This window comes from Hyaloscypha bicolor, assembly GCF_002865645.1.
Source record: "Hyaloscypha bicolor E unplaced genomic scaffold K444scaffold_118, whole genome shotgun sequence".
NCBI classification, from domain to species: domain Eukaryota; kingdom Fungi; phylum Ascomycota; class Leotiomycetes; order Helotiales; family Hyaloscyphaceae; genus Hyaloscypha; species Hyaloscypha bicolor.
Genome location: NW_020194620.1, coordinates 1,769,524 through 1,790,219, shown reverse-complemented (window position 1 = coordinate 1,790,219; position 20,696 = coordinate 1,769,524). Strand labels below are relative to the sequence as shown.

At 49.0% G+C, this 20,696-nt stretch overlaps 10 protein-coding genes across 10 annotated transcripts; 4 read left to right on the top strand and 6 right to left on the bottom strand.

The window, feature by feature from the left end:
• The first annotated feature begins 140 nt into the window (after nucleotides 1-140).
• K444DRAFT_666158 (exocyst complex component Sec10) lies at nucleotides 141-3,351 on the top strand. Its single transcript, XM_024887159.1, has 2 exons — nucleotides 141-480; nucleotides 528-3,351. Exons 1-2 carry the CDS (start codon nucleotides 276-278, stop codon nucleotides 2,885-2,887), a joined length of 2,565 nt encoding a protein of 854 aa, XP_024733471.1. The 5' UTR covers nucleotides 141-275; the 3' UTR covers nucleotides 2,888-3,351.
• K444DRAFT_567283 (uncharacterized protein) lies at nucleotides 2,699-3,582 on the bottom strand. Its single transcript, XM_024877164.1, has 3 exons — nucleotides 3,503-3,582; nucleotides 3,388-3,455; nucleotides 2,699-3,337 (listed from the first exon to the last, which is right to left on the bottom strand). The coding sequence occupies exons 1-3, from the start codon at nucleotides 3,570-3,572 to the stop codon at nucleotides 3,194-3,196; spliced, it is 282 nt and encodes a 93-aa protein (XP_024733470.1). The 5' UTR covers nucleotides 3,573-3,582; the 3' UTR covers nucleotides 2,699-3,193.
• A 137-nt stretch (nucleotides 3,583-3,719) lies between these two features.
• K444DRAFT_654625 (putative Ran GTPase-activating protein 1) lies at nucleotides 3,720-5,411 on the top strand. Its single transcript, XM_024885949.1, has 2 exons — nucleotides 3,720-3,982; nucleotides 4,049-5,411. The coding sequence occupies exons 1-2, from the start codon at nucleotides 3,788-3,790 to the stop codon at nucleotides 5,105-5,107; spliced, it is 1,254 nt and encodes a 417-aa protein (XP_024733469.1). The 5' UTR covers nucleotides 3,720-3,787; the 3' UTR covers nucleotides 5,108-5,411.
• A 1,646-nt stretch (nucleotides 5,412-7,057) lies between these two features.
• Nucleotides 7,058-8,678, bottom strand: K444DRAFT_536089 (putative benzoate 4-monooxygenase; the record flags this gene model as incomplete). Its single annotated transcript, XM_024875350.1, has 2 exons — nucleotides 7,058-8,285; nucleotides 8,380-8,678. 2 exons carry the CDS (start codon nucleotides 8,676-8,678, stop codon nucleotides 7,058-7,060), a joined length of 1,527 nt encoding a protein of 508 aa, XP_024733468.1.
• A 537-nt stretch (nucleotides 8,679-9,215) lies between these two features.
• On the bottom strand, nucleotides 9,216-10,394 carry K444DRAFT_595178 (Ribulose-phosphate 3-epimerase). Its single transcript, XM_024878384.1, has 3 exons — nucleotides 10,039-10,394; nucleotides 9,733-9,981; nucleotides 9,216-9,679 (listed from the first exon to the last, which is right to left on the bottom strand). Exons 1-3 carry the CDS (start codon nucleotides 10,279-10,281, stop codon nucleotides 9,407-9,409), a joined length of 765 nt encoding a protein of 254 aa, XP_024733467.1. The 5' UTR covers nucleotides 10,282-10,394; the 3' UTR covers nucleotides 9,216-9,406.
• A 671-nt stretch (nucleotides 10,395-11,065) lies between these two features.
• On the bottom strand, nucleotides 11,066-11,444 carry K444DRAFT_68241 (uncharacterized protein). The gene has a single exon (XM_024887725.1). It carries the CDS (start codon nucleotides 11,366-11,368, stop codon nucleotides 11,135-11,137), a length of 234 nt encoding a protein of 77 aa, XP_024733466.1. The 5' UTR covers nucleotides 11,369-11,444; the 3' UTR covers nucleotides 11,066-11,134.
• A 1,567-nt stretch (nucleotides 11,445-13,011) lies between these two features.
• On the top strand, nucleotides 13,012-15,614 carry K444DRAFT_645234 (oligopeptide transporter; the record flags this gene model as incomplete). The annotated part of the gene is made up of 6 exons (XM_024885068.1): nucleotides 13,012-13,366; nucleotides 13,417-13,779; nucleotides 13,836-14,004; nucleotides 14,058-14,369; nucleotides 14,421-14,709; nucleotides 14,763-15,614. The coding sequence occupies 6 exons, from the start codon at nucleotides 13,012-13,014 to the stop codon at nucleotides 15,612-15,614; spliced, it is 2,340 nt and encodes a 779-aa protein (XP_024733465.1).
• A 524-nt stretch (nucleotides 15,615-16,138) lies between these two features.
• On the top strand, nucleotides 16,139-18,081 carry K444DRAFT_632950 (uncharacterized protein; the record flags this gene model as incomplete). The annotated part of the gene is made up of 3 exons (XM_024883538.1): nucleotides 16,139-16,853; nucleotides 16,900-17,705; nucleotides 17,788-18,081. The coding sequence occupies 3 exons, from the start codon at nucleotides 16,139-16,141 to the stop codon at nucleotides 18,079-18,081; spliced, it is 1,815 nt and encodes a 604-aa protein (XP_024733464.1).
• A 265-nt stretch (nucleotides 18,082-18,346) lies between these two features.
• On the bottom strand, nucleotides 18,347-19,250 carry K444DRAFT_68227 (uncharacterized protein). Its single transcript, XM_024887724.1, has 2 exons — nucleotides 18,448-19,250; nucleotides 18,347-18,417 (listed from the first exon to the last, which is right to left on the bottom strand). The coding sequence occupies exon 1, from the start codon at nucleotides 19,168-19,170 to the stop codon at nucleotides 18,586-18,588; it is 585 nt and encodes a 194-aa protein (XP_024733463.1). The 5' UTR covers nucleotides 19,171-19,250; the 3' UTR covers nucleotides 18,347-18,417; nucleotides 18,448-18,585.
• On the bottom strand, nucleotides 19,251-19,947 carry K444DRAFT_68210 (uncharacterized protein). The gene is made up of 2 exons (XM_024887723.1): nucleotides 19,771-19,947; nucleotides 19,251-19,717 (listed from the first exon to the last, which is right to left on the bottom strand). The coding sequence occupies exons 1-2, from the start codon at nucleotides 19,807-19,809 to the stop codon at nucleotides 19,331-19,333; spliced, it is 426 nt and encodes a 141-aa protein (XP_024733462.1). The 5' UTR covers nucleotides 19,810-19,947; the 3' UTR covers nucleotides 19,251-19,330.
• Between the last annotated feature and the right edge of the window lie 749 nt (nucleotides 19,948-20,696).

Genomic DNA, 20,696 nt, shown 5'->3' with positions numbered 1-20,696 from the left:
AGATGTTGCCAGGTTGTTGAGAAGTGCCTGGTGGTGAGATCTGGAGATTCTGGGAGGCTGCTGAAAGTGCAAGGGAGGACATCGGAGGTTCGAAGCGAAACACCGATGGAACCTGCTGCCCTTCTCACATCCATTTGCACACGACGACCATTTGACTTCACCAATGTTACACTTGTAAAGCGCATAGCTCCTATGTGTTGACGAAGCTTATGAACGACGGAGCTTTGCAGGCCTCGATGTAGTGCAGAGCCTCTGGGTGCTCTTCAGAGTATTCAATGGCGTCCTTGATCAGTGGCACTGGAAGCGGGCGCTCGATCTTCCCCAAAGGTCCCAGCTTCACCTTGGAGAACTTCTCGAATAAAGACTTCATTGTAAGGGACTTTATCGAAGACCTTGCAGAGAGTGCAATCCCCGTCAATCGACGATCAGGACCGGCCCAGCAGGCGTTCGATCCGAAACCGTTAATAAGGACCTTTGAAAGTATTGCGCCCCTACCCACCGTGTAGGCACATGCTAACAGATTGAAGACGCTTTATCGCAACTTGCAAGCCTTTCAGAAGAACTAGGGGAAGTGGAAACCGACCTTCTTACATCTGTACGGCGAGCGGAGATACAACACGATACAACACTAGATACACTGGGAAGGAAGCTCGACCAGTCAATAGATTCCTTTAATGCACTGGACATCTCTCTCAATCAACCAAACGGTATCAATAGAATAGACAAGAACGGGCGCCGACCATCTGATGCGGGAGGGCTGATTGCTGTTCAGATCGGTGAAAGGTTGGAGGAGTTGGACAAGCAAAGACGACGGGCACTGGACGCAACTTTCTTAATACAATGCTGGATGGAGGTTAGCGAAGAGGGCCGGCTCACGTCACTCGATGAGATGATCCGGAGACAGAGTAGTGGGGAGAATAAAGTCCGCTGCGCTGTCATCGCGCGGCAACTGATGAAGATGAGCCAAAGATTAGATCCTGCCTCATGGACCCAGACGAATGGCACAAAGAAAGTCAATGGAATCACGAATGGTGTTGTTGGTTACAGAGGTCATAACACCAGGGAGCTGATCGAAAAGTTCTCAGAAACTCTGGAGAAGGACCTCTTGAAGCAATTCGATGACAGTTACCGAAGGCAGAACTTCGATGATATGTTGGAGTGTGCCAAGGTTCTGCACGATTTCAATGGAGGATCAAGTGTGGTTGCATTATTCGTCAACCAGCATCAGTTCTTCATTGACCGAAGTCAACTGATCACTGAAGAGGTCACAACGGACAATGAAACTTGGGAAAAACTTGCAGATCCGGATTCGGATCCCCCAGGTGTTGAGCCCAGTTTGCAGTCACTGATCGACGAAATCAGGGTAGTCATGCAAGATGAGTCTTTCATCATCAAGCGGGCTTTCCCCTATTACGAAGTGGTCTTGACCAAATTCATCCAACGAGTCTTCCAGCAGTCGATACAACAACGACTGGAGATGGTCTTGGAGAAGGCCGATACGATATCATCACTCGCTTTTTTACGTTCATTGCATGCTTCGAGGAGTTATATCAATAACTTGATTGAGGATTTGAAGACGCACGGCTTGACAGAACATCCGGAACCGTGTTCAGCTCAGACTGCTCTCAGCCTGGACCAACAATTAGAGGAGCTTTTCGTTCCGTACTTGGTTGGAAATTCCTACATCGATCGAGAAAGAAAGAGTTTAGAAGAATTGTATTCTTCCTTGCTCTTCAAATTCACAATCTACCACTCACGGCGAAAGAAGACTCCGACTGGATTCATGGCATCACTTGCTCAGCAGGGTACGCAGCTATTAGCGACCGCAAAGGATGCCTATATCGACCGTCTAGATTCGTCAGAACTTACACCAACTCAAAAGGCCATGATGTTGAGAGTTGCTGGACTTCGCGACACCGACAACAACAAGAACGAGATCGAGGTCTCGGATGAAGATGGAGTTCTCAGCGTCCCAAACTCTAAGCGTATGCTCAAATGGCTTGCGGAGGGGGTTCGACGAGCTTTGGAACTTGGTAGCGGCAGTGATACTCCCAAGGACGTTTCTGCTCTGCTCAATCTGCTGTTGACGAGTATGGGTCAGGTATATATTGAGACAGCTCTAGACGCGGCTGTCGATCAAGCTACTGCGCAAGAAACTTTGAGAACTGAGCCTGATATGAGCTATCTTCTTTCTTTGCAGCCAGCAATTACAATAACCAACATTATGTCACGTTTCATCAACACCGTTTTGATCCGTCTGGCCGAGTCAAACACTACAGTACGACGAGCAATGGAGATTCAGACGAAGTCTGGGGTAGAGAGGATTGAGTCAAAGACCAATAATATCATGCGCAGTACGATCGCTGTGGTCCTGAACTGGGTCACCAAACTGTTAGCAGGGCAGAAGAAGGCGGATTTCCGTCCTAAAGACACCGATCTCGCCGAAACACTGCAGACTGCAACATGTTCCTCAATTTGCGCTTTCCTCAATCGAGTCAATTCGCTCGTCTCCCAGGCAATTGATGGCCAGAATTTAGAAGTTTTCAGCAGTGAGGTTGCGATCAGTATTCGAGATCTGTTATTTGAGCATTTCAAGAAATTTCAAGTGAGTGCTACAGGTGGTTTGATGGTCACCAAGGATATTTCGAAATATGTGTCGACTCTGAAGACATTGACCCTGAGCAAGGAAGCCGAAGGTGGTGTGGAGATATTGAGCGAAATTGGCAACATTTTCATCATTGGGCCAGAAGCTCTTCGTGAGAGGTCACGCAATTTTGCACCAGGCGGTGCTGGAAAGAAGCTGCAGAAGACTGATTTCAGGGCATTCGTGATGAGAAGAGATGATTCAGGAAGTGTAGGAATCCAGAGTGTACTTGCTGGGCTATGATACCAATTTTTTCGACACGGCATTTTCCAAAATAGGGCGTCCGGAGAGTTCGGCCAAGATTGGGCATTTAAGGATGGACCTATGAACGCTGGATTTCACCTTGCATGGGCATATAGTAGACCCGTGAAATAACGATGATCTCAAAGCTTTGATATCCTTCAGATCCTGTGATCTTTTCAAGAGTTGTGATTCCCTGATCCCAAAATCTCCACCTAAATCCCAATGCGCCGTAGCAATGCAACGCCCCAGTTTGTATTGTACAAGTCTAATTGCTTCTCAGTACAATTCTTCCAGCCCCAAGATTCGCTAAGGAAGCTGAAATCCAAAGCCTGCCATACAACTCTTATATTTATCGATTGTTGAAGCGCAGTCTTTTTGGGGATCTTTGGCATTGCTGAAGAGCATGCATTCGTCTCGGAAAGCTTTCTCGTCTTTGCATACACAGCATGGCTATTGATTGTCAAAATTCCTCTTTCAGTAGGTCCGGAAGAACCAGTCACCTTGACGTTGGCAGCAGCTTGACCTGCTGGCTTGACATCTTGCCCCAGATTTGCGCCAGTGGCGGTCTCTGGAACTTGTAAGCCAGGAATTCTGCGTTTGTTTTGGGCTACTTACGCATTGAGATTGATTTGGAAGCCATTGAATATTTCGTATCCGCAACTTGTAGACTCTGGTAGTAGTACATCCAAATGTTGGTCCTCGACGATTTCTGCGAATGACAAATGCGACATTTAAAGATGTCACGGTGATAAGTTTTGCCAGTTCCGGGGCTAGGCTGTTTTCAGCTTTCAAGTCAATAACCGCTCTTGCCCCACCAACCTTCAATTTCGCCAGCAGCCATAAACAAGATTTACTCTCGAAAATTCCACAACTTCACTGAACACACCACACTTTGCAAATATGGCACCAAAGACGAAAATTTTCTCGCTAGAGGGGAAGGGGTTGAAGCTGGACACGAAGGAGGATGTTGAGGTACATATCAAGGCCCTCAGAGAGATGGACGACGTGGAGGAGATTCGATTGCTGGGGAATACTTTGGGAGTGGAGGCCTGCAAAGTGCTCGGAGAGGTTCTGGAAACCAAGAAGTTATTACAGGTGTGATCCCATCTCCATATTATACTCGCATACATGAGAGCTTGCGCTGACCGACTCTTCGGATAGATCGCGAACCTGGCAGATATATTTACAGGACGACTCCTCAACGAAATCCCACAAGCACTCTCCCATCTCCTTACATCACTGCTCACCTTACCGAAACTGCATACTGTCAATCTCAACGATAACGCCTTTGGACTGAACACCCAAGCTCCCCTTGTGGCCTTCCTCTCGTCGCACGTGCCTCTTCAACATCTCATCCTCAATAATAATGGACTTGGTCCTCATGCCGGAATCTTGATTGCAGATGCGCTTTCTGCTTTGCATGCCAAGAAAGAGGAGGCACGGAAAGCAGGAAAGCAAGTCCCAGATCTTGAGACCGTAATCTGTGGCCGCAATCGACTCGAAAACGGTAGCATGACAGCATGGGCGAAAGCATATAGCTTGCACACGGGTGTTAAGGAGGTCAAGATGGTTCAGAATGGTATTCGACAAGAGGGTATCTCTCACCTTCTTACAGACGGTCTGAGACATGCGAGGGGTATCAGGGTGCTGGATTTACAGGATAATACGTTCACGATACTTGGTGCCAAGGCTTTAGCGACTGTTGCCCCTGGTTGGACTGAGATTCAGGAACTTGGCGTTGGAGATTCGTTGTTGAGCGCCAAGGGTGGTGTGGCCGTTGCTAATGCGTTGGCGAAGGGAGGAAATAAGAAACTTGAGACGCTGAGATTGCAGTACAATGATATCACGGCGAAGGGTTTGGAAGCTTTTACGAATGCAGCTAAGAAAGCCTTGCCGGCATTGAAGAAGATCGAGCTCAACGGAAACAAGTTCTCTGAGGAGGATCAGTCGATCATGATCTTGAGAGAGCTTTTGGAGGAGCGTAAGGAGAAGTTGGCTGGCGAAGTCATTATGGAAGATGATTGGGGTCTTGACAGTCTCAGCGATCTCGAAGACGAAAGCGATGAAGAGTCCGAGGAGGAGGAAGAGGAAGAGGAAGCCGAGGAGTTGAGAGAGAAGCTTTTGGAGGAGGCAGAGGAAGCTCAAGAAGAGCCAGTTGCCCAGGAGGACGATAGCGAGGTCGATGCGGTCGCTGACAAGCTTGCCAAGACCGAGATCTGAGTATAGAAAGCGATTGCTAGGAGTTTCTGATCTTGGTGGCACGGTATACCCCTTCGACATTTTCGTATGTCCTTTCATCCGTCGAGCGTAGCATACAAAGACAAGATTGCGATGCACATAGACCAATAAACCGACCCATATCCTGAACTGCTTCGACCTAGGCTATGGTGCGCATGTCATATCCTTTGGAACAAGGTTCCCATCTGCCGTTTGAGTTTGTGTTCATATTTGTATGGCTTCAAGCAGAGAAATTTCGAAATTGATATCAACGTTTCATCTGTCTCGACGCAGACAGAAAAAGCGCCACTAATTCCAATATCCCAAATCAAAGCTGAGCCCGATCTTTGGACTTAGAGTTATGTACAATGAAATTCTGTTATGTTAAGTCCCAAATCCCTTAACACTCGATGTTGGTGAAGTCGTTGCCGACTCTATACCACAGCAAGAAGAACCAAACGACAATCCAGTGAGCGCATTATCTCCAGAGCGGCCAGGAATATGCGTCCATCACCATTTTCCAATAGCTTCTTTTGTGGTATCGAATTTCTCTGCGGAAAAAGTTTGTCTTCGACTTCCTTCCACTTTGGAGCCAACGTCCAGGTTGTCCATACGAAGCTGCCGTTCCTCTTGCTCCCAGTCTAGGATCGCGAGAATCCACAAGGATAGCTTAGCAGGCACCGTTACTCGCCAGGTGACGTTTGACCATTGGGCACCCATTTCTTCACGAAATTGCTCCGACTTAGTGTCCAAAGCAAAGGACCATTCCTAGTGACTTACATGTGCCTTCAAAAGGCCCTCGGTGTCTCGAGCAACTTCTATAATCTCACGTTTTCTGGGAAATAGCAGCGTCAGCGACTGTAATAAATATAAAAAGGCAAAATCTCCTGCAACTCTCCATTTATCGGCAAAAGGTGATCAATAGGCCAAGCAGAATACAAGATTGGGAAGTGCCAATTGATGCCAATCTGCTTTTGTTTCACGAGCAAGTGCTCGGATTGAGGTAGCAACTTGATCGCAAGGAACTTCAGCTGGGGATCTTTGATAAATGGCATCTTCTTGAAACCATATCTATCTTGGGTGTTGTGTTGAAAAGGTCTGACCAGGCGGGTATCAGAAGTTGGACCAAACCAGCAAGGAGATATGACAGGTCGTCATCATTTGCTGTACTGGGCGAAGTTCGAGATCTTCTCGACTTCGCCACAGTGATCCTTTATGTATGCCAGGATCTGAGTAAACATGTCCCCGACTGTGCGCGCCGGTTTCACGCCATGTCTTCTCAGGAAAGATAGCAATTGACAGAAAGTTTGGTATTTAGCGATGTCCCATCCCTTTGCTTTCATTTCCGGTTCAGTACCTTTGGAGTGCCAACTCTCTGGTTGCGTGACACATGTGAAGCACGACTGGGCAGTCCTCAAGGATCTCGACTTTTGACATATTGCCGTCGCGGTACGATTGTGTGTCTAATTTCGAGGAGGTACACCCAAATCATGGTGAGTCTCTCTGGGGGTAATTGTGAAAGTATTTAGGGCTGGACGGGAATCACAGAATCGTCGTCAGCTAATGGTAAGGCCGTGGACTCGATAATTTCGGTTGAAGACGAAGTTGGGGAAGTGGAGACCAGGCTTGGTGTTGATGAAGGAAAAAGGGCGGTTTACCGAAGCAGGTCGGGAAATTTATGTGGCCACTTGCGCCTGCGGCCCGAAATGAGACTTTTCTGTAGCCAAAGGGGAAGTGACGTGTGTCGTCGCTTAATAAAAGGGGGAACTGGCTCCGAATAAAACCTTCGACATCAATCTACACCCTCAGGACAAGGAGAACAAAACACTAACAATGAACCATCTGCTTTCAGAAGATTGAGATGCAAATACTTGAACAGATAGATGACGAACTATTTTCATTGTGCAAGCCCATAGATGCAACCAGAATGCCTCAGAACTCCGTACCATCAACTCAGATATTCTTCCTCTTCTTGATCCCTACCATGCACTCCAATGGCTTCCTCAAGAAACCCTCTCTGGTTTCCAGCGTGTTCTGGTAAAGATCAAACTCGTATCGCCTGAAAGTAGTCGCTACAATGAGCGCTAACTCCATCTCCGCCACGTTTCGTCCAACACAAGATCTCGGGCCATAGCTGAAGGGAATGAACCCAATCTTTTGCCTATCTGTCAAATCGTTCCAGCGATCAGGATTGAACTCATCCGCATCGGGTCCCCAGATCTCCTTTGAATGATGGATTGTGTATGCTGGTACGGAGAGCACGGTGTAAGCTGGGAAGTGGTGGCCTAGAATCGTGATGCCTTCTCCAGGAGGCACAACTCTAGGAAGGCCAAGTGAGGAGGTAGAATGAATGCGCAGAGTTTCATTGATGACATTCTGCATATACTTCAAGTCCTTCACCATTTCAAATGTTGGAACATCCATACCAAGACCCTCTGGGATGGCAGCATCGAGCTCTTTCTGCAGCCTCTCTAACACACCAGGGGTCTTGCACACCCAGTAAAGGATCGCACAGGAAGTGTTTGATGTTGTATCGGAGCCGGCGATCAACTGAGTGAGTGCTTCGGCAGTGAGTTCTTCGCGGCCAAGCTTGTCGCCTTTCTCGTCTTTGCCTTCCATAAGTCGCGCGAGGAGATCAACACGGCCAGGGTCTTGCTTCCCATCTAGCCGTTGGCTGACTCGTGCCACCGCAATACCAGCCAAATTCTGGACAGCTTCAAGTCCTTGGCTGAAGAATGGGTCGGGAAGGTATTTGGCATATGGCTTGAGCTGCGGGAGACAGCCGAGGGTTCCAGACACTTCACCACGGCGGTTCAGGACTTGGACCGCTGGGGCATAGCTGATGGGTGCGTCGGGCGTCATTCTGATTTCGGTGATATCCTTGCCTTTCTCTAGCATGCCGAAGGGTTGGCCGAATGCTAGATCACCGATCATGTCGAACGCGAGGTAGTTGAACCAGTGGAGGCAGTCGATTTTGGCATATTGGCCGTGAGAATTGTTACTTAGTGTGTCCCATTGTCTGACAAAGATGTCGAGGTTTTGATGCATGTAGGTTTCGAATTGACCGATACTTTTGGTGGAGAAGGTGTGTGAAATTGTCTTCCGCTTCCGTGTATGTTCTGCTCTGTCTCTTGTGTTGAAGAGACCTCGTTGAATTGAGACGAAAGCATCATAGAAGTCACTGCGGAAAGAATAATGTTAATATAAGATAAAACAATAATCTTACTTATTGTACCCTGTTATATGGGAGAATCTGAGGCACTTGATATACTCACGACTTCAAGAAACCATTCCCATGGCCATAGATTTCCTGGATAGCAGACTCATCTGCTACACTAACATGGTCTGGCTGGATCCTGACAAGCTTCCCATACTTCTTGTGGGCTTCATCAACGCTAAGATATCTCTTCCCTTGTCGAGCCTGGAGCATCAACCATAGTCTTGTGAACTTGGCAAAAAATGGACCTGGGATATCTCCCAATTCTGTGTTGGAAGTGAAGTAAGGGACAACGAAGAAGAGTAGAAGGGCGATGGGTATTGTCCAGGGAGTGAGAATGATGTCTGTCACCGCCATCGTTGTGACGAGGCTAGCTGTGGGAGATTCCGACGAGGAGAGAAAAGGTTCAATATATCATAAAATATTGGAACATGGAGGTTGCGTGGATGTTCATATAGAAAACATAAAGAAAGAGGAGGTTCAATTATAGTTGGCGATGTGAATTCCCTTGAAATGCCGCTCAAAATGGCCGTGCTCTAGCGCCACGGCTCAGGGATGACCCCGCAATATGACGACCCGAAGCCACGACCCCAGATCCGATGAGAAACAGCCAATCATTCGGCATTGATTAGTCGGTGATCTTTCGGGATCCATAGCAGGGAACAAGTGTTCCTCTTTTTATAAGAAATACGGGCCTCTTCAAATCCCTTAAGTTGGAGCCGGTCGGACTGCGGGTGTGACGGCTTGGCCAATCCAATCAGGTGGAGAAGATTTGACGAGTTTAGTCCGAGCTGAACAAAGAATAGCTCATAGCCGGTGAGACGCCTACTGGTAAGTTCGTCCAGAGCATATTCGTACCTTGGGAAATACCTGGGGCAACAGAAACCACAATCTGCAGTTGGCTGCATGAATTCTATGCAGTCAGAACGGCTTGAATTCTCGAATTATGTTCATCGTCATTGGTCGTAGCGAACTCTAGTCAGCCTTACTTCTTCTGCTCCTTCCCTTCCCCTTGACCTTTTGGTTCTTCTCAACCTGGCCCCATGTCCAGTCATCTTGATTAGCTTCCCAATTCAACACCGGAATCACAACGATTCCTTCCCTCTCCTTTTGTCAACAGCTTCCCTCAGCTTGGCGATCACTTCCGCGGGATCCTTCGCACCAAACACAGCACTTCCAGCTACAATGACATTCGCTCCTGCATCGGCAGCCTGGTCAATAGTTCCAGGGCCCAATCCGCCATCGACCTCAATATTCAAGTCCGGATACCGTTTTCGTAATTCTGCAACCTTGGGTAACTCTGAAGCCATAAATTTCTGTCCGCCAAAGCCGGGGTGTACTGTCATGACCAGAACCATCTGCAATTAATCAGTCTCGATCCTGATCAACTCCTGAAGCACTGATCACTCACATCCGGACGTTCCTTATCCTCCTTCGTCTCCAAGATCTCCCATAAAACACCAACCTTCGTATCTGGCTTGATAGCAATGCCTGCCAACATCCCACAGTCATGAATATATCTAGTCATCTCCTTCGGACTCGTCTTCAGTTCGCTCGTTGATTCCGGACTCTCTGCTGCTGTGCTAGAGATTGCAGCTTCGTAATGGAAACAGTAGAGGTCACAGCCAGCTTTTTGAAATTCCTTGACCCATTTCTTTGGCTGTATTAAAAAGAGGTTAGTATACAACCTTCCAATTGGTGAAATATAGACCTGTACCTCTGCAATCATCATATGGCAATCAAAGGTCCCCTTCCCATGCTTCGCGGTCGGCTTGTCAACATGACTTCGAATCTTCGTCACAACCGGAGCTCCAAACGTGATATTTGGCACAAAATGCCCGTCCATGATATCGATGTGAAGCCACTGAGCGCCGGAGTCAATCATCTTGGAGCATTCTGCTCCTAGATTCGCGAAGTCGGCAGACAGAATAGACGGTGCGATTATGGCTGCTGGAGACATCTTGGGAGCTTCGCAGACACTGCCCAGATGGAATTTGAAGATGAGGGTATTTGGTTAATATCGTGAACTACACACAAGGAGCTTGGAGTCCAATTGGCATTGATGAGATGTTGGATGATCGGATTTGGCGGGGCTGCTTTTGAGGCGGAACCTAAAGTGGGGCAGAAATCGTGACACGTGACCAGATCTTGTCATGCTTCCTCTTCTCCTATTTCTAACACCAGTTATAACCCAAGGCACTTTTATTGTCTATGGTTGGCTTTGCAAGTTACTTGCTCTACCTTACTCCTCTTAAAACGGTAGGGACCACTAAAGGGTGTTCTCTCTTATAGCCACTTTTCCATCTCAATTGGATCGAGGGGAAAATGTAAAACGACCCCCCCTGGGTGTCGATTGGGGCAGGGGTGTTGACGACTTGTAATTGGCTACCTAAGCTCTTTTAAAATCTTAAGTTAGATTTTTAATATAAGTATCAGCTAGTATATTATAACCCTTGTACTATAATCACGTGCTTCCTAACATATAATAAAAAGATTCCTTAAAATAGTACTTTAATTTAAGGGAGTCTATATACTAATTAATTAAGTTCTAGTTTTTGAGCCCTGTAAGGCCCTATAAAGTATGGGCTTACAGGGTTCTTATATCTAGTTTTAGGGACTTATCCGCTAACTTTCCAGGCTTTCTTAAGCTTGCCTTTAGGCTAAAAATGTAAAAAATTTAACTTTTTTAATTTAAAGAGCTATTACTAAACCAAAGTTTATAAAAAGTTTATATTTAAATAGCCCTTAATTAGCGCTATAATAAAATTAAGCAAGTATTAAATTATATTAATTCCTTATAAAATTGAATTAAATTAAAGAAAAAGTCGGAGTTTTGGTGTTCCTGTCCGAGCGCCTCTACTTTTGATTTGTGGCCAGTCTGGCCCCCAATCGACACCCTCAATCGACCGCGGGGGGGTGTGGGAGGGGGGTTGGTTGGGGCAGGAAAGACTGCTTGCTGGTTTCGCCGAGACGGAGAATTGTGCAAGTAGTGTGCTCTGGGCAAGAGTCCCAAGGAACCAGCACCGAGTAACTGCTCTTTCCGTCATCTTCGCGCGTCTGTCGTCTCTTGCACTTTGCCGTTGTCCCTTGAAATCTTGAAACAAGGATGCGCAGTTCCAGTGAAATGCCCCGCGTACCAGGTAAGGTTACAGAAAAGAAGGTTGGGTGGAAAGGTTGGTAGGATTGTAGTCTGTCAGAGAGTGCCCATATACATATAGATGCCTAAGGCCATTATGGTTACTCGAGCTTCCCTCTTCTCCCGGTAACCTTAAATGAGCCACAGCTCGGCTGGTTCGCAACATTGTCCACGACAACAGTTGATATTCAAGGCGCACCGCGGCCAAGACACCAGCGATAGCAAAGTATTGAATCTCGTTTGGATTCTTTCGCAGAGCAGGATCAGGTAAAGGAATATAGCCTTCGGGGAACAAGCGTACAGGCAGCACGAAGTCGACCACTATCCAGGAGACGATTCAACCCTCAGCTCTCTCCCAGCCCAGCTCCTGAGTGCTCGCAACACGTGCACTTCCGAGGATGAGGATCAGCGATCGGCTCAGATTGGAGCAAGTAAAGAGCCAATGGAGGACGAAAGTTGCTTAGATTGTCTGGTCGTCACTTGTCAGACAGGAAGGTGGGTTGCAACACTCCGATCATCAGTGCTCTGGTTTTACGTATTTCGAGAATTGGAATCCGAGGTTGTTAGACGGGGCAAGATTCCGCATTCAGGGCAAACACAGGCGCTACTGTAGTACAGTACACAACCACAAAGATGCTCTCACGTGCGATGCCTCCTCTTCATGAAAACAAGCATTCTCGCGTTCTGCATGGCTTGGTCTTGTGGCACCGCTTTGTCGCCCAAATCTCGGCGATACAGCCGTTTGTGAGACTGTGGCTTGTGGAGGAAGAGAGGGCACCAACCACTAGCCACTAATTACATTATGCCAAGGCGGCAAAGTCGTGGTTGATCCGCAGCAGCTGCCTTCTTGTGAAGTTGCGAGATGGAGCACAAGCCAATGCGTCGCAACGGCCGACCATCAGGCGTTATCTCTCCTTGGCAATATGCGGTTCCCTATGTTCATGGCAATTGATCAAGGGAGGCGCACCCGGATGAAGAAGGTGATGAAGTTGGGAATGAGTCGGCGATGCTCGCGTGAGATGCTACTCGCTTGGCACTTCACGATCTTCTCGGAGGGCGTTGATGAACACGCCAAGATGCCAATTATCGAAGGTCGATTGGGTCTAAGGGTCCGTGGGTGTTCTTTTCGTATTCCAGAACGTAGATCTATATTCCAGACCTTCCTAATATAACCAGCAGCCAAGGCCAGCAGATGCAGCTCTGCAGCCCAAACACCGCTTCTTATGCGATAAGAGCCTCCGGGTAATTGCGATGCCTGTTCCCAGCAATCTTTATTTCGAATTTCCAGCCGGCTAAGGGCGGTTAAGGGGGATTGGCAATGTTTTCGTTGGTAGCCCAGGCATTACTGGATGAGCTTGAATATCCTCAGACCCCACTTCAGGAAGGACCCTTATCTGGGTCGTTCAAGCGAATACTATTCGTGGTACGTCCCACGAAGGATGTAGCATTCCGCGACATTCGCCACGTTCGTCCCGGTTGAATTCATAAGTGAAGCATCCCCTCCCTGGCAGCCAGCTTTTTGTGAGCTTCACAGTTACTCGATAGCCACACAACATGGCGGACGAGAAGATCGCCAGTGCTGGTTTCGTGGATGTCACCAGTCCGGACAGCAAGGAAATCAACGAGAAGACGCACGAGGCCGGCGTAGCACAGGTCACCTCGCATGAGCCTTACGATGCTGCTTCTCATAACATCAACATCGGAGAGTTCTCCGCAAACCCAGCTCCCCGTGGAGACCACGATCAGAACTCCTTGAAGGAGGAACTCTTGGAGGAAGAGGTTTTAGATCTCTACAAACCATTCCCTATCAACGACCAGATTGCAGCCGAAGACCACATTCTGACCATTCGAGCTATTGTCACTGGCGTCATTCTTGGATCTCTGGTCAATGCATCCAATCTCTACTTGGGTACTGTATCAAAGCTCCTTCGGGCATAATAGAATGCTAACCTCCTACAGGTTTGAAGACTGGCTTCACGTTCAGCTCTACGCTATTCGGTGCCATCTTTGGTTACGGTATCATCAAGTCATTTTCCAAATGGACTCCAGGAGTGCCAATTCTCGGGGGAGCTTTTGGGCCCCAGGAAAATGTCATCGTCCAGGCCGCAGCCACAGGTGCCGGCGGAATTGCTGGCATCTTCGTTGCGGGTCTCCCTGCTATGTACAAGCTGGATTTGTTGAGCGACAGTCCCAAGCAGGACATTGGAAGGATCTTCACCATCACTATCATTTGCTCTTTTTTTGGCCTCTTTTTCGTGACCCCTCTGCGAAGGTTTTTCGTTATCCAGGTTGCGAGAGAGTTGAAAATGATGTTCCCAACTCGTGAGTGGCCTTTTTTTCGACAATCAGGATATGGGCAATAACATTGACTTTCATAGCAACTGCAACTGCTTTGACGATTCGCACCATGCATGCTTCAGCTACTGGTGCTAAAGAAGCAATGTCAAAATTGAAGGCGATCGGTATTGCGTTCTCTGGAGCCCTCATCCACAGAGTAGTATCATATTATGCTGTGGGTATATTATATGACTGGCACGTCTTCACATGGTATGGTCCAATCACCTGAACAAAACTAAGGGTCGTTAACTGATTTTCTTCAGGTTCTTTATTTGGAGTGGGTACAAGAATTGGGCCTTGAATATCGAGAACTGGGGATGGTTCATCGAGTGGACACCGGCCTTCATTGGCAGCGGAATGCTGATCGGTCTCAACTCAGCCATCTCCATGTTTGCTGGGTCGGTGCTTGCTTGGGGTATCATCGGTCCTCTCTTGGTTCACTATGGGACTTGCGTGGGAAAACCATACTTCCCCCCCGATGACCCCAAGTGGTCAGGTTACATGAGTTTCACCTCACTCAGCAAGATCGGAGCACCTGGTTGGGTTCCTTCCCCTAGATACTGGCTGCTCTGGCCGTAAGTTTTGCATGTTCCAACATCCCGTTTGACCCGCTAAAGTATTGATAGTGGTGTCATGATCATGGTGTGTGTGTCTTTGGCTGAGCTGTTCATTCAATACAAGATCATCGCCTACGCATTCAAGTCACTCTTCCAAAGCGGCTGCGCTTCACTCCAGGCATCCGCCCAGAGGCGCGGCAAGAGTTACCCATTCATCGAGAAACACGCCGCTAAACATAACAATGCCGACGTCGTCGAAGACCCTACCAGACCTGAAGATCAAGTTAAAAACTGGATGTGGATGCTTGGTCTGCTTGTTACCATTGTTATCGCGATGATTATTTGCCACTTCCAATGGGTAATTCGACCTCTCTTGCCTTTCGACGTCGTGGACTAACGAATACTGAATAGCAAATGCACCCAGGATTAACTATCCTCGCATGCCTTCTTGGTTTCTTTTTCTCGTTCCTCTGTGTCCAGATCGGAGCGGTCACTGATCAAACGCCGCTTACTGCCGCCTCGAAAGCATCGCAGCTCGTCTTCGGTGGAGCTACAGCCGGCGGAGGGTACAGCACCAGCGCCATTCAGCATGCCCAAAAGCTCAACTTGGTCGCTGGTGGTATTGCTTCAGGAGCTGCAGACGTTGCAACAAGTCTAACGGGTGACTTCCGAACCGGTTTCCTAATGAGGACACCCCCAATAAAGCAATGGTACGCCCAAGCTTTTGGCACCTTCATCTCCGTGTGGTTGGCGCCTGGCCTGTTCGTGCTCTTTACATCCGCCTACCCGTGCATCCTCCATCCCGATCAGTACGAGCACTGCGCCTTCCTGGCCCCGTCAGTGGCGGCATGGGCTGCCGTAGCGCAAGCTGTCACCCAACCCAAGATCCCGATCCCTCTCTCCTCGGGCATCTTCGCTGTGGTTATGGGCGCATTCGCTGTTTGTCAGGTCGCCTTCCGTCACTTCTACCTTGTCGGTCCACGCGAGAAATATCGCGCTTACCTTCCCAACTGGGGAGCAATCGCACTCTCCTTCGTCATCCCTCTCCCGGTCTTCACGAATGCCTCGTTGATTGGTGCCGTTATTGCGGCGCTGTGGGTTAAGTACAAGCCGAAGAACTGGGAGCTTTACGGTTATGCCGTTGCGGCGGGTCTGATTGCTGGTGAGGGCATGGGTGGCGTCATCGGCGCCATCTTGCAGCTGACTGGTAAGTCGGGTGATATCTATGGGACGCAGGCTGGCTGTCCTGGGGATTCTTGCTAGATGAGTAGCTATGTGGATGGTTGAGTGAGGATAACATTGGATGTAGGAGTGTTAATCCAAGGGAGAGTGGTAATACTTGAGGAGCGTTGGAGATAGTGTTATGTTTGAATTTAATGACATATTGCTGAATAATTTGGTTGAGTAAGCTGTTCCAATGTTGTAATCTTGAGCAAGATGAAGTATACAAGAGCTTAAGTATAGACGGTTGAAAACACTAGAGGTTGACAAGGTCAAAGGTCCTTTAGCGGGGAACGTTCCGCCTATTTACGTGAGTGCGGGGTGGCTGTGCCATTGCTGCCTTCGGTGGATCGACAGAAGGATCAACTCGAAGCTGTCCCACTAGTTCCTCCGTATGTATTGCGTCCCCACAGATTCAGACTGGCCAATGATCTTCTATATTACCTCATTAACCAGAGGGAGAATGAGCGCCCCCTTCTCCAGCAGACCCCAACGTTGACCTCCACATTAGAAGCCGTCACAAACTCTTAAAGATTCACAGCATCCTTCACCGACACACATCCAAAATGTATCCCAGGTTCCACCCGGCCCAGATTCTCCGCACCACAGGGGACCACGAGCTCGGGTACACCCTCTACGGTTTCGTTGCCGAGTTCGCCGTTCTAGGTGGAGCTTATCTCGACACAGCGCGGCAGCTCATCAGTCTCGTCAACAAACATGCTCCTCTCTACCGTGCAAACACGCCTGTGTTCAAGCCTCTCTGGTTAGTTTGGGATCTGACGGGGACCTGGCCTGAAGGCGAGGAGGCGCTTGTCCACTTGGAACAGGAACAGGAACAGGAACAGTCGTCTGCGGATCCCGGTGATCAGAAAGGCAAAGGCCGCAAGCGGAAACGGGACGCAGTGGCTGAACTGGCGGAGCAGTATGAGATGAGCTGTTGGGAGATTGCAGGGTTTGAGAAGAAGGGGGAGCAGGTGTATGACGAGACGGGGCTGAGAGGTTGCGTTGAGAAATTGAGGGGCTTCGCGGGGGAGGGGAGTGAGTGGGTGGCTGACGCGACGACCGGGGGGATGGCTATGAGCAAGAGCTCGATCTTGGTGAAGGCGTTGGAGATTGCTGTCGTGTTGAGAGGACAGGGACAGGGACAGGGAGATTCCCATGCTGGAGAGGGCTTGCCGGCGGTTGACGAGATTCTGGGTTGGATCGCGGAACGGCTGCATGCTAATCAGATGATCGTCTATCTGACGCGGTCAGCGAAGGCGTGGGAGGTGTTGAAGGGTGGTGCGCTTGCGAAGGCGATAGGGGGTGAAAGATGAGAAGGTTCAAGAGCTTGGAGGCAGAGTCCTGGAGACGTTCAGAACGCGGTACGAGAAAGGGGTTCAGAGGAGCGGCATGTGGGATAAGTCTGTGGGCGAGCTGGTGCAAATCATCTCACACAACACTGCGAACAATGAGGCTGCTAAAAGCTACCGAGACGAGATGTATGGAGCGGAGCAAGAAGAGGAAAAAAGTGGCGGGGAGGCAGATGGAGGTAAGCATCTCACAACCATCCTCAAAGACCCTCTTTCTCGTAACGACATAGCCGCCTTGGAGAAACGCCTCGACATCTCCCTTCCAGACGACTACAAAGACTTCTTCGCAGCTACCAACGGCATGGGCGCCTCTTGGGGCGGCATCATTGCAGATCCACCGCTCTTCGCAGGCTCCGAAGTCCGGTGGATTACTGAAGAAGAAGAATACTTCACTGATCTCGCAGCCGATATCCTTCCCGACGTCTTTCATTTGATCCGGGACATCTACGATGATGGGGAGTGGCCGACGGTGGGGATGCCACTGGAGATCGGTAGCCAAGACATCGACGAGGTGTGGCTTCTGCCGCCGCCCAAGGTGAAGGAACTTGTGGCGATTCATCTCGACCAAAGAGAGCGAGGCTCGGAGATCAAAATTTTGATTGAAAATGCCGTAACAGCATGGGCGGGCTCACTCGGAGAATTTGAGAATTTGGAATGGTGCGTGATGACTTGGGCTAGTGGAGGAGCTGTTGATATGCAGACGTATCCAAGCTTCAAAGCTTTCTTGGTGAATAAGGCAGAAGCTTCAGCGGACGATGATAGGAGGGAAACTCCTGAGCAGGTATGCTTTTCATATAGTTGCCGTTGAATGGGAAACAGTGACACCTTGATATTTCCCACGAGGATAGGTTTGCAATGCATAGGTAGTTTCAGCTGGTATAAGGCAACCGAAGAGTTCTCTCTTCTCAATGTCGTTCAATCTTAGCTTTAGAGTATTGTGGCAAAGAATTCCTTTTGGTCACACGAGTGTAAATTTGACCACAGGGGTAATCTTTTCCGTCCAATATCAACATTATCTCCCCGTCCATGATGACGTGCACGTAGCTCTCGCCCACGAAACACAACTCTTTTTGCTGCGTGCCGGAGACTGGCCTGAGAATTACGGGCACGGAGTAGCCCAGAAGTATGCAGATATGATCTCCAGCTTTCACTTGTAGTGGAACGAAAGCCAGGCGGGAGTCAGCTATTACCGCGAGGGTTCTAAAGTATCCCATTGAAGCATCGACATCCAGGGCAGAGCCCACGTGGTTAACCAAGCACTCACTTAGTCATAGCTATTGCCTGTGCGTGTTCAAAGCCAAAGGGGATGTCCAAGGAAGCGATAAATCGGCAGATGTCCACTCTTCAGATCCCTGAGCCTATTCCTCTGGCGCCTTCCCACGCCTTCACCACGGTTTGCCTTCCAAGTACGTCGAGGACATGACACGACCAGCAGCCACTGTTCGCCAGCAGCGATTCAGTCCAGGAAAGGTAGTTTGGGATTGTGTCTCTGGGTCTGCCTACAGCCAGCTTCGAGGCACTATGAGCAGAGAGCAACCCCATTTAGGCTTTTCCAGCACCAAGTGAACTCTACCAACTTACACAACCCTTACCACAAGTCGAAGCGGGTTTTTTTATTCCTTGCTAAAGCGATTGAATTTCCAGAAGCACAATATCGAGATTTATTGTTTCCCGCCGTTAATGTAAGTAAAGTTTCCTCCTCGAATGACATTGAAAGCAATTTCTGGGGTATGCCGGACATTTGCACATAGGGTGAGCTGCCAAAGCGAGGAAGCGAAGAATGTGGATGGCATGAACTGGCTTGGCAGATGATGTCGAGGTTGCCGGTCCGAATAATGTTTACCACCGCTTCTTGATAGACATCCAATGCGGATATCTTGTAACCGATATTCCAATCCCTTGGAGAGGTGTCTTCTGCTAGCGACAAAAGAGCAAAAACGGCGTCCCTCTCTCTTTTGGCTTTCCTCCCATGACAACGTGCTAGCAACTGTCTTAAGCCTTGTCTTTTTCCCAGCTTGAAGGTCCTGGTGATTGATTTGAGATAATATATTCATCAGCTGCCCGTGGCCACCTGTCGTAATGACCGGCTGGTACATGCCAATCCCTAAACATTGGCGGGAGAGAGTGTTCACCGAGCTGAGACTCCCCAGAAGCGCTACTTCCAGGAGGTCGGAAATAAACGAGATGACCAACGCCAGTAAAGAGAGCTGCCTAGCTTGAGATCTCCGTTCCGCACATAACAACATCTGCTGGGGCAAGCGCAATTTCTTGTCCAGCCCACAAACGAGTAAACCACGGCGGAGAGCGAGAAACGTAAGAGCTCTCTCCACTGCGGAATAAGCTCCTCTTTGTCGAGGAGTGACGGCAGATGAGGCATCATCAGCCACAGCTGTGCATGGTCGTTGATCAACTGCATCGCCTGGTCACTCTCATCTGTAGCATCCCAAGCCAGGCGTAGACCCGCAAGGAATCCTGATAGATCCAGCCCATCAATTCAACTTCATGACCTTTTTTCAGCGGAATCAATTTGGTTGATACAGATTGCGTCGACCCAAAGCACTCGTGGCAGATCCTCCAGACGGAGAGGTCTGAGAGTAGACTCGAGATTGGCGGCACGTCGAAGGGGAAAGAGCTGGCTTGCGGATATATTTGCACAGGACCTCGAAGCACATGCTGTACACTTGGCTGTTGGGTGCTGAGATGAATGGTTTTTGTGATGCTAGGATCGCCCCACGTGTATGAAAGTGCCTCGTAAAATGGAGCATTGTCGAGAGACTCGTGGACGAACTCAGTCTTGACGGCTGAGCTTGCAATCCCTGGTTTTACAATGAGGAGTCTAATCTCACTTTTGGTACATTGAGCGGCAGGCAAGAATATCGAGCCATGATAGGACTTGATTTGTTTCAACAAAATGACTCGGATGTGTAGGGCTGAGTTGTGCCTCAGCTGCTTGCCGAGAGATAAGATTCTGGCAGTGAGCCGAAGCGGTCCGCCAAAGGATGAGTTTCAGAAAAATAGTGGGGTTGCAAAGCTGCCTGTTGTTCGGGGGGGGGGAGGTCGAAGGTCAAGAGTAATGGTGTGGAGAAAAAAGCCTTATTCAGCAACCCGCTGCGAGGCTCTGGGTCTTTCCCGACGAAGCCCTGCAGATTCCAGGATCTACTATGGGTAGAAAGCGGGATCTAAACCTTTATTTCAACATCTCCTGTCTCCACAGAAGCCAGGGGGGTGTTGCCAAGAAACTATCCCTGTTGGTGATCCCGATAGACGCGTGGCCAGCCCAGAAGGCAAGCCAGCCCTATTGGCAGCCCCGAACTCGGACAGGGTGGGGATGACAAGATCTAAAGCTTTATATTTCAAGAGAAGATTTACCTTGAAGTTTTGCAGGAAGACAACCATGTTAAGCATCCGAAAGTACTGAAAAATGTTGTTGAGCGCAGAGGAGCAGGAAGGAAGTCTCCTTCCGGGGCAGGCTAATATCAGACGCTAAGATAGCTGACTAACCTTTATCGGATAACCACGCTCCTTTCTGCTCTAAATCCTCTTGTCAACAAACAAGGTCGAATATTTGTTGCCTGCTCGATCCATCTGTTTCCTATGCCTTTGGCTGCAAGGGCACAGCGCCGCCGACCTCGAGGGCTATTGTTCTTCCGGTGATAGTACCACCGACCTATCAAAGTCTTGGATCCGAAGCCTCCGAACTTCTCTCCACAAGCCACCTTGTACAGAGCACCACATTTCGAGGATCTTTCGCCTTTTTCAAACTCAACTCAAC